The 17,703-nt window shown below is 49.0% G+C and overlaps 1 protein-coding gene across 1 annotated transcript in view; it reads right to left on the bottom strand.

Moving 5' to 3' along the window:
• SCYL1 (SCY1 like pseudokinase 1) overlaps positions 1–14,889 on the bottom strand; it is a 107,989-nt gene extending 93,100 nt beyond the window's left edge. Inside the window, exon 1 of the mRNA XM_068259437.1 lies at positions 14,728–14,889. Within this exon, the coding sequence (XP_068115538.1) occupies positions 14,728–14,832 (105 nt within the window). The 5' untranslated portion in view covers positions 14,833–14,889. The remainder of the gene's footprint in view (positions 1–14,727) is intronic.
• Between the last annotated feature and the right edge of the window lie 2,814 nt (positions 14,890–17,703).

Here is a 17,703-nt window from a genome sequence, read left to right as displayed (position 1 = left end):
GAGCAAAGTTGAAATGCAGGGTTATATTCTGCTTTAAGGCCAGGTAGTCGGCTACCTGCCGGTCGAGGCGTGGCCACCCAGTACAGGTCATTCCCCTTGAGTTTTTTTATACGGGGGCCCCTCAACAGGCTGGACAGCATGAAAGCTGCCATCTGCACAAATTTGGATGCAGACATACTATCCATCTCCTCTTGCTCTTCCTCAGTGATGTCAGGTAAGTTCTCCTCCTCCCCCCAGCCACGAACAATACCACGGGAAAGTTGAGCAGCACAAGCCCCCTGCGATGCCTGCTGCGGTTGTTCTTCCGCCTCCTCCTTGGGAAAAAAAAAAAAAAAAAAAACCACCACACACCTTCCTCATCTGACTCCTCTTCCCCACACATCTCTTCCTCCTCCTCCCCCTCTGTGCTACCGCAGGTGTTGAGGAAACATCTGGTTCTGATGAGAATTGATCCCACAACTCTTCCTCCTGTTCCTGTTCACGCTCCTCCACAGCTTGATCAACCACTCTAAGCACGGCACGCTCCAAGAAAAAAAGCATATGGGATCAAGTCGCTGATGGCGCCTTCACTGCGACTTACCATGTTTGTCACCTCCTCAAACTGCCGCATGAGCCTGCAGGCATTTCGCATGAGTGTCTAGTACTTCGGCCAGAACATCCCCATCTCCCCAGAGTATGTCCTTTTACTGTAGTTGTAGAGATACTGGTTGACTGCTTTCTCCTGTTGTAGCAGGGGGTTAAACATCAGGAGCGTTGAAAGCCAGCGAGTCGGGCTATCGCAAATCAAGCGCCTCACCGGCAAGTTGTTTCTACGCTGAATATCGGCCAAGCGTGCCATGGCCGTGTAAGACCACCTGAAATGCCCACACACCTTCCTGGACTGCTTCAGGACTTCCTGTGAACCTGAGTACTTACAAACAAATCTCTGAATTTTTAGATTCAGCACATGTGCCATGCAGGGTACATGTGTCAACTTTCCCAAATTCAAAGCCGACAAGAGATTGCTGCCGTTGTCACACACCATGTTGCCGATCTCCAGTTGGTGCGGGGTCAGCCACTGATCCACCTGTTTGTTAAGAGCAGCCAGGAGAGCTGCTCCAATGTGACTCTCTGCTTTGAGGCAAGCCATGTCTAAGAAGGCGTGACACTGTCGTACCTGGCATGCAGCATACGCCCTGGGGAGCTGGGGCTGTGTAGCTGGAGAGGAGCTCGCAGCACCAGTAAAGTAGCACTGCCACTCAGCTGAGGAGGAGGAGGAGGACGATGACAGCGAAGAGGATGTAGCAGGAGTAGTAGGAGGAGAAGGGGAGGAGGTGGCAGGAGGCCTGCCTGCAAGCTGTGGAGGTGTCACAACTAGGTCCGCTGCACAGCCACGTACTCCCTGCTTGCCAGCGGTCACCAGGATGACTGCAGTGACTAGTATTACAAATGTGCAGCTGTCACACACACAGGTACCGTGAACAGGTATGCAGTGACTGGTATATAATATAACACTGAGTGCGGTCATGTAGGTGCACTAAACAGGTATGCAGTGACTGGTAACAATACAATGTGCAGCTGCCTGTCACACACAAAGGTACCCTGAACAGGTATGCACAGTCGGACTGGTATTACAAATGTGCAGCTGTCACACACATACAGTGAAAAGGTAGGCACTGAATGTGCTGGGCCTGGCAGTGGCACAGTAGGAATTACCAAGGGCCAGCTGCGACTGACTGACAGGGCTCTATATGCAAGTGTCAATGGGCCACACACAAGGAAGAAAAAAAAAAAAAAAAAAAAAAAAAAAAAAAAACACAGATCACAAGACAATTAGCTCTCAAAAACAACATTAGTTCTCAAAAGAGCTGTTTTGGGGTGCTTTTTAGCAATAAGAATCAGCAAGGAGCAAGCTAACAAGCCTAACAATCGCCTAACTAAGCTTTCCCTGTGTCTCTGTAGCAACTCTCCCTTCTCTAATTACTGCAGCCACACCGAGTGAGGGAAATGGCCGTCGGAGCTGAATTATATAAGGGGGGAGGGGGGCTCCAGGAGCGAGTGTAGCCTGATTGGCTGCCCTGGGTCTGGTGACTGTGATGTAGAGGGTCAAAGTTGAGCCTAATGATGTAGTATAGGGGGCGGGTCGAACTCGCATATAGTTCGCGGTTCACCGCGAACCAGCAATGTTCGCACGAATCAGTTTACGGTCGAACTGTTCGGGCCATCTCTAAAAAACACCCTGCTGACTTGTAAAAAGATGCTAATAATTCTGAGTTCATGCAAATTTTTGCAGCTTGAAAACGGACCAATCAAATTCAGTAGCTGTTGCATTTGGTAGGTCAATTACCAAGCGTCAAGCATTTGAATAAGGGCCCGTTCACACTGCACGCGTTTCCAGCCGCGTTTTGGAAACGCGTGCAGGTGGCTAAAACACACGACATCAGACATTGCATAGAGTGCAATGTCTGATGTTCACACTGCATGCGTTCCGGACCTGTGCGGTCCGGGAACACATGCTGCACGCAGATTTTGCAAAAACGCGTGGCTGTCGCATTCACTTTTCAGTGATGGGATCAGCCACGCAACGCACACAAACGCGGATGGCCATGCGTTCGTACGCGTTGCGGTCCGCACGCGTTCCGCACGCATGGCCATCCGCATTTCTGATCTGAACGGGCCCTAACATTTGCATCAATTTAGACTGATAAGAAACGCACTGGTAGTACTCTCCCATTCGGTTGCATTATTTGGCAACTTGAAGGCACTTATGCCTGGCAATTGGGTGGATGAATGTGCCTTATTTCCATCCATGTGAAAGAGGCTTTACGACAATCTCCGCTGAACAAGCTCAGTGACATTGGGGTTAATACACTAACTAGCAGTAATATTGCCATGTGGAGGCAGTAGACGGAAATTTTATCTTTGCTATCACCAGCAGTGTACTGCATGTTGCGCTATTAGAGCAACCTGCATAATATGTGCGAGTGTTACTTCACGTTAGTTTCTAAGCAACGCTCATGTTAATCATGGACCTGGGGTCACACTAATAGCACAACGTGCGCTACAATGCTGGCTGTAGTAATGGTAATATTGCCATGCGCTACTTGCGCACAGCATTATTACTGGCAGTTAGTACATCAGCCCCATTGTTCCAGGAATCCATCATGTGAAACTTCTGTTCAAAAGAACAATGCAACAGGAGTTAAACAATCTATAAACAAAAAAAGCAGAAGCAGATCTTACATTTTTGACAAAGACATGAAGGTAAATTCGAAGACCAGCTATCTAGGATACCCCTTAATGAAAAGGAAGGTAATTTTGCACCTCTGTAAATGGCAAATGTACTGTCAGCTTATTTGCACTGAATGAAACATCTAAAATTAGTACACCAAGTCAGCTGATTGAAAATCATCTGCAAAGGATACAGTCACAGGAAATGCATGTACTTCTGTACATAAAGGATAGTGCTGCTAAATGTGTTGCTCATGCCCCTATTGAAGTGGCTCCCAGTTGTTTCCATGCTTATTATTGTGATAATTTGCTTTCTGCTTGTGACGTATGATGTTGTGCGGCAACTCTGAAATTGCACTGTGGTGTGTCACAACTCTGAAAAGGTTGCAAAGCTCCGCCTCAATCATTTGGGCAGGTATAATATCTGGACTGTATTTTGCATGGCCCAAGCTCCTTGAGGAACAGCGACATGAACTGCTCGATGTACTGTGAAAAGGCTGGTTCACACTTGGGTAATCAGCAAAGGACTGCTGCTAATGTATCCCTATGGGATCATTCTCACTGCAGCGTTTGTGATATGCCTATATCGCAAAACGTGCTGCATGCAGCATTTTGGGGGCGATTGCGATGTGAGTCCCGTTCTATTGAATGGGAATCACAAACGCAAATCACAGCAAAATCGCATAATTTTTAGATGCAAAATCGTGATCGCAATTTGGGTTCTGAGTGTGAACCAGCCCTCAAGTGCTACAGAAAATATCAGTCCTGTATATACCCCACAATAAAAATGTTTTCTCTGTAGTGTTGGATGTTTAACCACTTGCCGACCGCCCACTACCAATAGGCGGCGGCAAAGTGGCACCCCCAGGGCCGCGTAACGCCGATCGGCGGCGGCACCTGGAGGACTAATTAGCAGGGGGATCGCGCATCCGCCGGCATTAGGCTCCACCCACCAGCGACGTCAACCCGCCGGCACATTAGCAGCGCCGGCGGGCTGTTCACCCCCGATCTGCCGCATACAAAGTGTATAATACACTTTGTAATGTATACAAAGTATTATACAGGCTGCCTCCTCCCCTGGTGGTCCCAGTGATTGAGGGACAACCAGGGGAGGAGGCAGCTGTCCATGTAAACACCCAAGCACACTGATCCTGCCCCCTGATCGCCCACAGCACCCCACAAACCCCCCCCCCCATCACTCCCTCAGACCACTGTTTGCACCCAATCACCCCCCTAATCACCCATTAATCACCCCGTCACTATCTGTCAACGCTATATTATAGATTAGGTCCTAAACTGCCCCCTGGGGGCTCCTGATCACCCCCCCCCCGTGTACTATACACATCTATTCTCCCCTGTAATCACCCACTGATCACCTGTCACTGCTACCCATCAGATCAGACCCTAATCTGCCCCTTGCGGGTACCCAATTCTCAGACCCCCCCTGATCACCTCCCCAGTGCATTGCTTGCATCTATTCCCCCCCTCTAATCACACCCTGAGACACCCATCAATCACCTCCTGTCACTACCTGTCACCCCCCAGCACACCTACCCATCAGATCAAGCCCTAATGTGCCCCATGTGGGCTCCTGATCACTCGGGCAAACCCTCAGATCCCCCTCAGACCCTCACCCGATCACCTCCCCAGTGCATTGATTGCATCTATTCTCCCCTATAATCACCCCCTGAGACACCCATCACCTCACCCCCTAGCACTCCTACCCATCAGATCAGGTCCTAATCTGTCCCTTGCGGGCTTCTGATCACCCGGCCAAACCCTCACCCGCCCCACCGCAGTGACAGAATTTTTTTTTTCATATCACTGCAAAAAACACTGTACAATAACTGTGGCGCTGTAAAGATCAGTTTTGATTTATTTTTTTTAATCAAAACTCAGTGACCGCAGCTTTCTACTTCACAAGTACTCCCTTTTACTAGGTACAAGACAAGACAAGACAAATAACATTTATATTGCGCTTTTCTCCTTGCGGACCCAAAGCGCCAGAGCAGAGCAGCAGCCACTAGGGAGCGCTCTATTGGCAGTAGCAGTGTAAGGGAGACTTGCCAAAGGTCTCCTACTGAATTAATGCTGGCTTACTGAACAGGCAGAGCCGAGATTCGAACCCTGGTCTCCTGTGTCAGAGGCAGAGCCCTTAACCATTACACCATCAGCCAAGGTAGGTGCTCTTTTTCCTGAGTAGTCTCAGAGAAATACCCCCTAAATTTAGCAGTCCACCATGGCAAAAAAATAAATATTCTGCTGAAGAGGCCGCCGAGATTCTGGCCCAGTGGGGCGAGTGCGATTGGGAAGCCTCATCCGACGAATCATCCAAGTTAGAATGCGAACCGGTGAACAGCAGTGGCTCTCTGACCGACAGCAATGACGAGGTTGAGGTCCCGGCTAGAGCCAGGCGTACCACACCCCATGTCACTGGACCGCAGGATCAGACTCAAGGGCAGCAGAGTGGTGCTAGCGCTGATCTGAGTTTTCTTGGTGAGGCATACACCAGCAGCGTAGCATCTCCTGGACCTAGCACCAGTACTACCGTAGACCCTTGTGAAGGGGCGAGCACCAGCATGGTAGAAGAAACTGGTTCGGTGGCACTTGCATTAAGACCCGAGTCGCAGCCACCAGCAAAACAGGCCCGTACTACCCATAGTCTCCCAGAGGTGCTGGCAAATCCCAATTGGCAATCCCCTGGTTCCGAAGCACCCGTACTGCCCTCTTTCACCGCCCAGTCTGGAGTCCAGGTGGAGACAGATAGTCTAGGATTGGCCCTAGACTTTTCTCATCTGTTCTGCGCCGTGGATCTCTACGACTTAATTGTAGCTGAGACCAACCGTTATGCCGCACAATACGCAACCGCCAATCCGGGAGGCAACCATGCTCAGCCTTTTCGGTGAAAACCACTCCAAGTTTCCAAGCTTAACATTTTTTTGGGCCTTCTCCTTAAAGAAAACCTGAACTGAAAACTAAAAGTCAAAATAATTTTTCCTCTCCTGCATCCTGTTTGTCCACTGTGATCAATGGATTTCTCCGTCCTCCATTTTGAAAATGGCCATTACACCATAACAGCTTTCTGGTCAGCACACAGTTAAACTGTAACATCGCCCACTTGAGCCATAGGAAAACATGGACACATCAGTTCTCCTCTCAGCTGTAACTGACAGCAACTGATATATAACCGACAGCAACTGATATATTTCAGTTCTGACAAAATGTTGTCAGAACTGGAAGGGATCACTGTCAGCAGAAACTGGTGAGTTTCTGAGAGGAACTGATGGCAAGGTAACTATGTAATGTTCATTTGAAGTTACCTCATGTGTTTATTTTAAATAATTTTACTCAGTACAGGTTCTCTTTAACATGGGTCTAGTCAAAAAGAATGTATTGCGATCTTATTGGTCTATTCACCCAATACATCACATGCCCATGTTCTCTGCTGCCATGTCCAGGTCACGATTTGAGAACATCCTGCGCTTCCTGCACTTCAGTGCCAATACAACCTGTCATCTAAGAGGCCATCCTGCTTATGACCGGTTCCACAAAATTCGCCCCCTCATAGACCACCGGTCATCAACATTTGCAGATGCTTATACCCCTGAACAGTCATTTTGAGGCATTTGGTTTCCAGACTACTCCTCACATGTGTACTCAGGAGAAGTAGTATAATGTGTTTTGGGGTGTATTTTTACACATACCCATGCTGGGTGGGAGAAATATCTCTGTAAATGGACAACTGTGTGTAAAAAAAAATAAAAAAAAAAATAAAAAAAAAAATCAAACAATTGTTATTTACAGACATATTTCTCCCACCCAGCATGGGTATGTGTAAAAATACACCCCAAAACACATGAGAATAAATCTCGCTTCAGACCTCATAGATAGCAGGGGCATTTGTGCCCCTGCTAAAACGCCGCTATCCCGTGGCTTAACGGGGGTCCCTTCACCCCCAAATCCCCTCCGTGCAGCCGGGGAGCGCTTCCGCATTGGGGCAGGGCTAACCGCCGCAACCCTGCCTCATGCGCGTCTATCAGACGCGTACCTCCACGCGTACCTCCACGGGGGAGAGGCGGCGATGCGCGTCTGATAGACGCGACTAGAGGCAGGGCTGCAGCCGTTAGCCCTGCCTCCAGGAAGAGAAAATTTTACGACTAAGTCTACGACCAAGTTTTGCGAGGGTGGGTTTGGGGGTGAAAGGACCCCCGTTTAGCCGCGGAAGAGCGGCATTTTAGCAGGGGCACACATGCCCCTGCTAACTATGAGCTCTGAAGCGAGATTTATTCTGGATGAATAGTGGATGAATCACACACCTGAAACAAGCATGCAGCTAATCCTGTCTGACTTCAGTCAGAACACCTGATCTGCATGCTTGTTGAGGGCCTGTGGCTAAAAGTATTAGGGCTCGTTTCCACTAGTGCGGTGCGAATCCCTGGGATTCCACCGCTGACGAAATCGCATGCGGATGCGATTCCGCGTGCGTTTTTTGCCGCGAATTCGCATGCGATTTCGCATAGGCAGGGTCTATGCGAATTTAACCATGTCACTACCTGACTCAATTTGTATTACTTTTCATGCAAAAAACGCACGTGCGTTTTCCCTATTAAATACATGGGCTGCGATTCGCCTGCATTCCTCACGCAGGCGAATTCTGCAGGCCCTACCGTGCAGAAAAATCCTGCACAGAAAAACGCACGAAAACAATGACAAGTGGAAACAGTCCCATCCACTTTCATTGCCTATGCGAATTCGCATGCAGGCCGCGCATGCGAATTCGCCCTAGTGGAAACGGGCCTTTAGGGACACAGGATCAGCAGGAGAGTCAGGAAACTGGTATTATTTTAACCACCCTGGCGTTCTATTAAGATCGTCAGGGCGGCTGCGGGAGGTTTTTTTTTAAATAAAAAAAAAACTATTACATGAAAGTTGAGTGCATGAAAGCCCACTAGAGGGCGCTCCTGAAGCGTAATTCCGATCGCCTCCGGCGATCAGAATTAACAAGGAAGGCTTCAATGAGCAGCCTTCCTTGTTTTGCTTGCCTCGTCGCCATGGCGACGAGCGGAGTGACGTCATGGACGTCAGCCGACGTCCTGACGTCAGCCGCCTCCGATCCAGCCCTTAGCGCTGGCCGGAACTATTTGTTCCGGCTGCGCTTGGCTCCGGCGGCTGGGGGGACCCTCTTTCGCCGCTGCACGCGGCGGATCGCCGCGCTGTGGCGGCGATCAGGTAGCACACGCGGCTGGCAAAGTGCGGGCTGCGTGTGCTGCTTTTTATTTGAAGAAAATCGGCCCAGCAGGGCCTGAGCGGCAGCCTCCGGCGGTAATGGACGAGCTGAGCTCGTCCATACCGCCAGGATGGTTAAAAGGAAAAATCCATATCCTTCTCAGTTTAGGTTCCCTTTAAAAAGAAGTCTAACAAATGGTGTCATCACTCAGGGTGTATACCAAAAGTATTAAACAGCTTTATTGGATTCATACATAAACTCACATCTCCACTGTACATGCACTCCAACTCACCCACTCTGCTGCCAGTACCATAGAATATGCCAGTGTCTTCAGAGAGGGGCAGAGATATGCAAGCAGTGTCTAAAGACGCGGTTATAGATGTACCAGTAAATATGACTTGCAAGTGTGTGGATAGGATCAATTGCACTTAATCTCACCAGTGTCAATTGGGTATTAATACTTCTCTTACCACTATAGATCTCGACTGCCAGGAGTTGTAGATATCACCAGGCCAGGAATCTTAAGGCATCAAAAAGGTGCCCTGACGAAGCTCATAAGAGGGCAGGCGCAATGCGTAGGTGGTCGGGGTCAAGCCCCGTAGGCCTATGAGCGCTCCAATCTGCTCTAGTTGTGGAAGGTTTGTCCTGGTCAACGCAAATGGCGGTTCCCCAGCATGCAGCAATATGTCTAGGGAAGGCCCAGTGCACACCAAAACCGCTAGCAGATCCGCAATACGCTAGCGGTTTTGGGAGCTGATTTCAGAGCGATTCTAGGTATGTTTAGAGAGGTTTTCTAAACATACCTAGCGGTTTTGGGTGCGTTTTTGTGTAGCAGATTACACATATTGTTACAGTAAAAGCTGTTACTGAACAGCTTCTGTAACAAAAATGCCTGGCAAACCGCTCTGAAGTAGCGTTTTTCAGAGCGGTTTGCGTTTTTCCTATACTTTACATTGAGGACGAAACGCTTCCGAAATCCGCAAACACGCAGCAGGAGGCGCGTTTGCGGCTTGGCAAAAACCTCAAACTGCCGGTGTGCACCATCCCATTGCAATACATTAGCCAAGCGTTTTTCCAGGCGGATGTGGCCGGCGGATCGATCCAAAAACCGCTCGGTGTGCACTAGGCCTAAGAGCAGCTGTTTGAAACAGCTAAACCATCACTGCACCTTTCGATGCCATAAGATCCCTGGCCCTGCGATATCCAGAACTCCTGGTGGTCTTGATCCATAATGGTAAGAGAAATATTGATTGCCAATGGACACTGGTGAGATTAAAGAGAAACTCCGACCAAGAATTGAACTTTATCCCAATCAGTAACTGATACCCCCTTTTACATGAGAAATCTATTCCTTTTCACAAACGGATCATCAGGGGGCTCTGTATGGTTGATATTGTGGTGAAACCCCTCTCACAAGAAACTGAGGACCATGATACTCCTGGCAGTTTCCTGTCTGTGAACATTGTTGCATTGTAGGAAATAGCTGTTTACAGCTTTTTCCAACTGCCAAAACAGCAAGCAGCAGCTACATCACCTGCCAGCAGTAAAAATGTCTCCATGTGATAAATGTCTGAATGTAAATCAGGGATTTAAAAGATTTTACAATGGGCAAACACTGACTAAATCATTTATACATAATTATTGTAAAAATTAAGCAGTTTTTTATTACATTATTTTCACTGGAGTTCCTCTTTAAGTGCAATTGATCCTATCCACAAATCTGCAAGTCGTATTTACATCTACAACCGCATCTATATACACTGCTTGCATATCTCTGCCCCTCTCTGAAGACACTGGCATATTCTATGGTACCGGTACCAGAGTGGGTGAATTGGAGTGCATGTACAATGGAGATGTGTGTGTACGGAAACGCACAAAATTAGGCAGCATTTTAAGTGATTTAAATCGGTGGATCTGTTGATTTTGTATGAATCCAATTGAGATGTTTATTTATTAGACTTCAGTATACTTCACCTTTTGGGTGACGGTATCCACAATTTGAATGGATTTTTGTATATTGCTATGAACATTTTAAAAAGCCATCTCAGTTTTATTTTTTAATATTATTCCAGAATTTACACCAAATTCATTGCACTGTAAAAGATGGCATCACATTTGGTGGCAATTTGTGACACGTAAACCACCACAATTTCAGCGAGATATCAGAGCCATTTGAAGGAATGTGATTTCTCCCAAATTCCTTCAAACGAAATTGCTCTAAAAATGCTACAGGTTGATTGCCAAGTGCTAAACGCAAGAGCTGACGATTAGCGTAGTGGAATCAGCTTAATAGGGTTCGGCTGTTGCAGCGCTTTCCTCAATTGCCGGCAATGACTTGAAAAACGATTGTAGTGGGACTCCGCACATAGAACCCTAAAACAGAGTAAACCTCCCATTGCATGATCAATATTAGAGATTGTCTTAAAATTCAACTTTAGGCAATTCCCCCAAACCCCCCCCCCCCCCCCCTAAATACACCAGACACTTTGCACTGGGCGAATTCGATTCTGAAAACCAATAATCCATTACTGTACCCCTTAATATATCAACTCAGCTGTCACTTAATCAGCAGCCATTCAAATTTGATTAGTCCTGTGCAAAATTCCACTTCAGCTCCTGCTGATTGAAGTTCACATAAAAAAAAATAAAAAAAAAAAAAAGATACAAAATCGCTTTACATTACTATGATGTGATGAGAATTACCCAAAAGTGGAACGGGAAACCCTATCCCCTAGGTTCTTGAAACAAGGAATGTGTACTCTAGAAGGTACTTGAAATGGCGCTAGTCTAGTTTAGGGGTGATTCACACTGCAAGAGCTTTCTAAGTGCTGGGGATTCGAAATGCTCTTGCTAATGCAATGCTATGGGTGATTTTTACAAAATCACATCACATTAGCTAGAGCTTTTAAAAATCACAAAGCACTTAGAAAAGCTCTTATAATGTGAACCAGCTCTTAGGGTACCCAGCAGGAAAACCTGTAGGGAAATTTCACTAACTTGACTGGGTGGTCAGCTCCCTCTCAAACAGCTAGGATTCAGATAGGTTGTAGTAAACTAGGCCCACACTATTGAGCCTATCACGTTTAATGCTGTAGAGTATACGTGTCAAACTCCGGCCACCGGGCCAAATCTGGCCATTACATTTAGCCCTCAAGAGGTTTTCCCACTTTGCATTACGTTTGGCCTACTCTAGACCATCAGGGAAGCCATATGGGGGAGGTAGAGGGAAAGCACTAGACACCAGGGAACTGTATAGGGGAGGGGGACCATTAGACACCTGAGATATTTATAAGGGAGGAAGGTGGCCAGTAGACATTGAGGTTGGCCCTCGACTTGGTCCTAGTGTAAAATTTTGGCCCACTTTGTATTTGAGTTTGACACTCCTTCTGAAGAGGGTATGGTGATTGGAGGACTGTTCCCTAAGAGGTTTCCTGCTGCGTCCCCTAAAACTAGACTAGCACCCAGTGGCGTAGCTAAGGAGCTGTGGGCCCTGATGCAAGTTTTACAATGGGGCCCCCCAAGCACTCTATACATAACAATTGATACAGCGCACCAAAATCTGCCAATGGCAACTAGTGTGTCAGAGGTGCAAGAAGGGGATGGGGAGCAGTTTGTTAATGATTACCACTATTCAAAGCATCTATAGAAGTGATTATTATGAGCACAGGACCAATAGAGAGCTAATACTGTAGTTGAGGAAGGGCCCTTCGGGGCCCCTCTGGCCCAAGGGCCCCGATGCGGTCGCTACCTCTGCAACCCCTATTGCTACGCCCCTGCTAGCACCCTTGAAATTGTCACTGTCAATCAATAAGATATGAGATGAAGGAAATGGCAATTCATAAACAAACCTAAATAAACATTTATCTATAGTTAACCAACTCATACATGGGTATTGGGTATGGCGCTATCCTCTTTAGATTAACTTACTTCCTATGCTTCTGATTTGCTACAGCCTCACGCTGGTTCTCTGTTCTTCTCAGTTCTGTAATACTACTAAATAATAGTCCAATAGTTTTGGCCAGAAGTCCCTCTGCCTTCAGTAACACGCTTAGGACAGACCCAGTCATGAATAAGTTTTCTTTTACTAAGTATGCATAAGGGCTTAAACCCACTAGAAGCCTTTTCTAAGCGCTAGTGATTTTATAAAGCTCTTGCTAATGCAATGCTGTCACAAGAGCCCCACTGGCCGTGAACACGCAAAACCGTCCGATCCGATTCTAGCACACAGATTGAGAGCTATGGACGCAATCTGCGTAGAATTGGCGGAGTTTGAGCGTCACGACGCAGTAGGGAGCCTGTGAGGTTACGAAAATACACTTTTACTCCAACCCAGGGGTAGATTTGCCACCATCTCTGTTTTCTATCAGCCCAGAGAAAACTGCTAACTGGCTATAGACCTGTGAAACAAACAACCGGTTAAAACTGTGCAATTCCTATCTATCTATCAAAACAGTAGCGTCCCTTCGGAAGTTTAGGTCTCGTCTGTGTATACTGAATAGAAGGTTTTACTGAGAGGTAAAGACCTTTTAAAAAGCCTTTATTTGTTACAATATAAATAATTAATATATACAGACAATCGTGAACAATTAAACGATGAGAGACAGTGATAACACAGTACATAAAAGAAAAGGGGATAAAAAGAACGAATACTTATGATTCTGTGGAAAGTCCGTTCGGGAAAAGACAAAGTTCCTTTGTTGCAGTTAGTTCGCAAGATGGCCGAACCACATGGCCGTTGCTCCGCCTGCAAGATGGCCACTGCTATTTCCCCAAGCAGTGGCAGTCTTTTCGGTATGATGGAAAGTGGGGGAATTCATTTGCCCGCCTGCTGGCCAGGTGCTTTTGATGAAGCTGGTTTGGGGGTGTGGCTATGCCAGCCCCTCTGAGTCACCCACCAATGACAGTTCATTCCCTCTGAGAGATTTTTTAGGGCTAAACTTATGAAATGCTGTAACTCCTGAACCATACACGTTATATTTAGGAGGGTAACAGCTTCATACTTGTGGGAAAATACAGATTAATATGACATCAGACACGGCTAAGCCAGCGGGTCAGGCTCCTGAGAAGATTCATATCTCGATAATCGGCCAGTCTATCCCAATGAATTTCATATCAGCACGATGGCCAGATTCTACCGAACGAGACGATATGAATTTTATAGCTGTGCGACATACGGTTTTCATATGCTGACAGGAAATCCTGCCACCCATGCTTTCTTATGGCCCGTGCCCGGTGCCGAATCGTCTGGCTTTCTATGGCCCCCCCTGTGGAGCCAGTTTCCTGGTCCTTTTCATGGGGACATCTGCTGTAGGGGGAATGAGCTAGGCCCTGCAGGGAACCCTGCCAGGTGCGAGATTCCTGAGTGGTGATGCATTCATGAGGGGTGAGGGGACTGCTTTGGCTCACAGGGGAACAGATCTCTGGATTTAAAACAACACAAAAAATGTCGTTTTCGGATCGCTTGCATGACTGCACAGATCCGACAGGGAGCGATCAGGAAAGCGACTGTGAATTCTCTAGATTCACCTGCGTTTCTCACGGCTATTCCGTGACAAATGCTATGGGGGAGTTTTATACAATCACATCGCTCCAGTGGGATCACACCCATAGCATTTCATTAGCAAGAGCTTTTCAAATCACAAAGCGCTCAGACAAGCGTTCCTAGTGGGTTCCAGGCCTAAAACATATATACCGTAACAAGTAAAAGGAACCCAATCATGCATGGAGGAAATACGGCGTGCACAAGCAGTTCCTTTTATGGAGCGTGCGCGGTTTGTGAATTTGCGCATGCTCAACTGCACCTGTACTGTGGAAGTGCGGCGGCAGACCTAAGGACTTCCAGAAAAATAGATGAGAAGAATCACAAAGAACTGAAATGTGAGTGACGAGAAAACGGAGAACATTGAAAGGCAAGTTCATCTAAAGAGGACACCACATTATTACAATTCTCAAATCCGGTTTGCTTTAATAACAAAGGGACGTATTTATATCATACTAATGTTTAGAAACACTGTACCACTTTTTTTTCTAAATTAAATGTATCAACTCTATACAGTGAGTGATGTAAACATAAATTCAGGACTCAAACAAGCACGACCGTTTTCTGCCCTGGCACATTAAAACTATAAGCTATGAGGATATTTCTGCCAGATGCTTTGCAGATAACTGGCTTGTTTAGTGGCGAGACACATATCTCCTGCACATCTTCCTCCCACCACCTTGCATGGCTTTACCCCCCTCAGCACCCCAAGATGCTTCATCACCGCATTCAGCCCCGAAATTGCCATTACCTTCTTTTTACCCTTCTGGATACCCCAACCACAAGGCAGTTCCTCCCGTTCCCCGGTGACGTCATACGGAAAATCACGAGCCGGGTCCCGGGACCAGAACCACATCTTGACAACGGGATGCACGCGTCACCGTGACGTGGCTAAACGAAGGCGGAGTTACTAAGACACGTCACCAATCAGCCACATGATGCCGAAGATGCGTCACCAAGTGTGCCACGTGACCATCAGCGCAGTCAACTATTTCTTCCCCTTTTTTCAACAATCTTTATTGAGATATTCTTTACAAGACGATTACATTCCGCGAAGTACAATAAACGCATTTACATTTGTTGCTTTACAAAGTACGAAAGGAACTCCTAACATTTATGACATCTTCTAAAATTCAGATTTATTTTCCGTTTCTTGTATTTTAAAGGCAACGTGATAGAAAAATACTAAGGGTGCATACACACATACAATTTCATACCTCCCAACTTTTGAAGATGTGAAAGAGGGACATTTAAGCCACGCCCCCTGTGCGGCCTTAAGCCACACCCCTGCTTTTGCAAGAGGGTGACAATGGGAGGGAGTGTGCGGGGGAGGGTGCCAGTGGGTGGGAGAGGGTGACACTGGGTGGAAATGAGGTTGCTAGTGGGTGGGGGGGAAGGTGCCAGTGGGTAGGAGGAGGGTGTCGACAGGGTGCCTGGGGCAGGGTGCTGGGACTGGGTGCAGGGCCAGGGTGCCTGGGGCAGGGGAGAGGGTGCAGGGGCCAGGGTGCTTGGGGCAGGGACAGGGTGCAGGGACTAGGTGCCTGGAGCAGGGACTGGGTGCCTGGAGCAGGGACAGGGTGCAGGGAAAGGTTGCCTGGTGCAGGGACTGGGTGCTGGGACATGGTGCCTGGGGAAGGGTGCAGGGGCCAGGGTGTCTGGGGCAGGATGCAGGGACTGGGTGCCTGGGGCAGGGGCTGGGTGCCTGGAGCAGGGTGCACGGACTGGGTGCCTGGTGCATGGACAGGTTGCCTGGTGCAGGGACAGGGTGCCTGGGGCAGGGACAGGGTGCCTGGGGAAGGGTGCAGGGGCCAGGGTGTCTGGGGCAGGATGCAGGGACTGGGTGCCTGGGGCAGGGACTGGGTGCCTGGAGCAGGGGCCAGGTACTGGGTGCCTGGGACAGGGGCCAGGCACTGGGTGCCTGGGACAGGGGCCAGGCACTGGGTGCCTGGGAAAGGGTGCAGGGTGCCTGGGGAAGGGTGCAGGGGCAGGGTGCCTGGGGCAGGGGCCAGGGTACACTGACACTGGGGAAGGGTGCAGGGTGCCTGGGGAAGGGTGCAGAGTGCCTGGGGAAGGAGGGTGCAGGGTGCCTGGGGAAGGAGGGTGCAGGGTGCCTGGGGAAGGAGGGTGCAGGGTGCCTGGAGAAGAAGGGTGCAGGGTGCCTGGGGAAGAAGGGTGCAGGGTGCCTGGGGAAGGAGGGTGCCTGGGGAAGAAGGGTGCAGGGTGCCTGGGGAAGAAGGGTGCAGGGGCCAGGGTGCCTGGGGAAGGGTGCAGGAGCCAGGGTGCCTGGGGAAGGGTGCAGGGGCCAGGGTGCCTGGGGAAGGATGCCTGGTGAGGGGCAGGGTGCCTGGGGAAGGGTGCAGGGGCAGGGTGCCTGGGGAAGGGTGAAGGGTGCCTGGTGAGGGGCAGGGTGCCTGGTGAGGGGCAGGGGCCAGGGTACACTGACACTTGGTGGGTAGGGAGTTGTCAGTGGAGGGGGTGGGGAGAATGCCCGGGGGTGGGGAGGAGGGTGCCAGTTGTGTGTGTGTGGGGGGGGGGTGCCTGGGCAGAGATTGGAGGCGGAAAAACTGATCGAGGCTCCAGCCGCGGTAATGAGGGATGCGGGAGCCGGCTTTATTACTTCCTCCCTCCCTGAATACCCCCTAATGTATGCCCGTGTGCCTCCCTCCCCTCCCTGTAGGCAGATAGAGCGCAGCGGAGCAGCCAGCCGAGTCCTCTTACTGCTGATGCATGCGTACACTGTCTCTGGCATCGGACCTCCATGTGCTTCCTGTGACGTCATAGTAAACAGGAAGCACATGGATATCCGATGTCAGAGACAGTGTACGCGTGCATCAGAGGTAAGAGGACCCGACTGCCCGCTCCGCTGCGCTCACTCTGCCTACAGGAGGGGAGGGGAGGGAGGCAAACGGGCGTACATCAGGGTACAGGGGGGCATTCAGAGAGGGAGGGAGGGAGGAAGTAATGAAGCCGGGCTCCCGCATCCCTCATTACCGCGGCTGGAGCCTCGATCAGTTTTTCCTCCTCCATTCTCTGCCCAGCCGTCGGGATTCAAGAGGGGGGGGCCCGGGATAGTGGGAGGCCCCCCCCAAATCGGGAGAATCCCGACGAAAACAGGACGGTTGGGGGGTATGCAATTTTGATTGGCCAATAACTGATCAGTTTTACTACCTCCATTTGGCATAAGGGCCAATTGATTTGGAATACTGTGAACAGATTGGGCGGTAAGCTCACTACTATATTTAAGTGATAACACTGGGCAATCATTTGCCAATCAAAATTGGCTGTGTGTACCAGGCTTAAAGTGAACCTGAACTCTTGCACAGGACAGAAGGAAAACATAGAGGAATGGACCCTGTATGTCTTTAGAGAGTTTAGCCTGTCTAATTCCTCCTCATCTGTGACTAATCACAAGTTGTAATTTGATCTCAGCCAACTGACACGGCAGAGCAGCTAATTTGTAAACACAGGATGTTAACCATATGTCTGCTTCTATAAAAGCAGACATATGGTTAAAGAGACACTGAAGCGAGACTAAATCTCGCTTCAGCTCTCATATATAGCAGGGGCACGTGTGCGCCTGCTAAAACGCCGCTATCCCGCGGCTTAACGGGGGTCCCTTCACCCCCAACCCACCCCCCGCAAACCTTGGTCGTCATGTTGGTCGCAGAATTTCCCTTCCTGGAGGCAGGGCTAACGGCTGCAGCCCTGCCTCCCAGCGCGTCTATCA

Source organism: Hyperolius riggenbachi, chromosome 11, assembly GCF_040937935.1.
Source record: "Hyperolius riggenbachi isolate aHypRig1 chromosome 11, aHypRig1.pri, whole genome shotgun sequence".
NCBI classification, from domain to species: domain Eukaryota; kingdom Metazoa; phylum Chordata; class Amphibia; order Anura; family Hyperoliidae; genus Hyperolius; species Hyperolius riggenbachi.
Note: the sequence above shows the minus strand (reverse complement) of the source record. Positions and strands in the feature narration are given on the sequence as shown.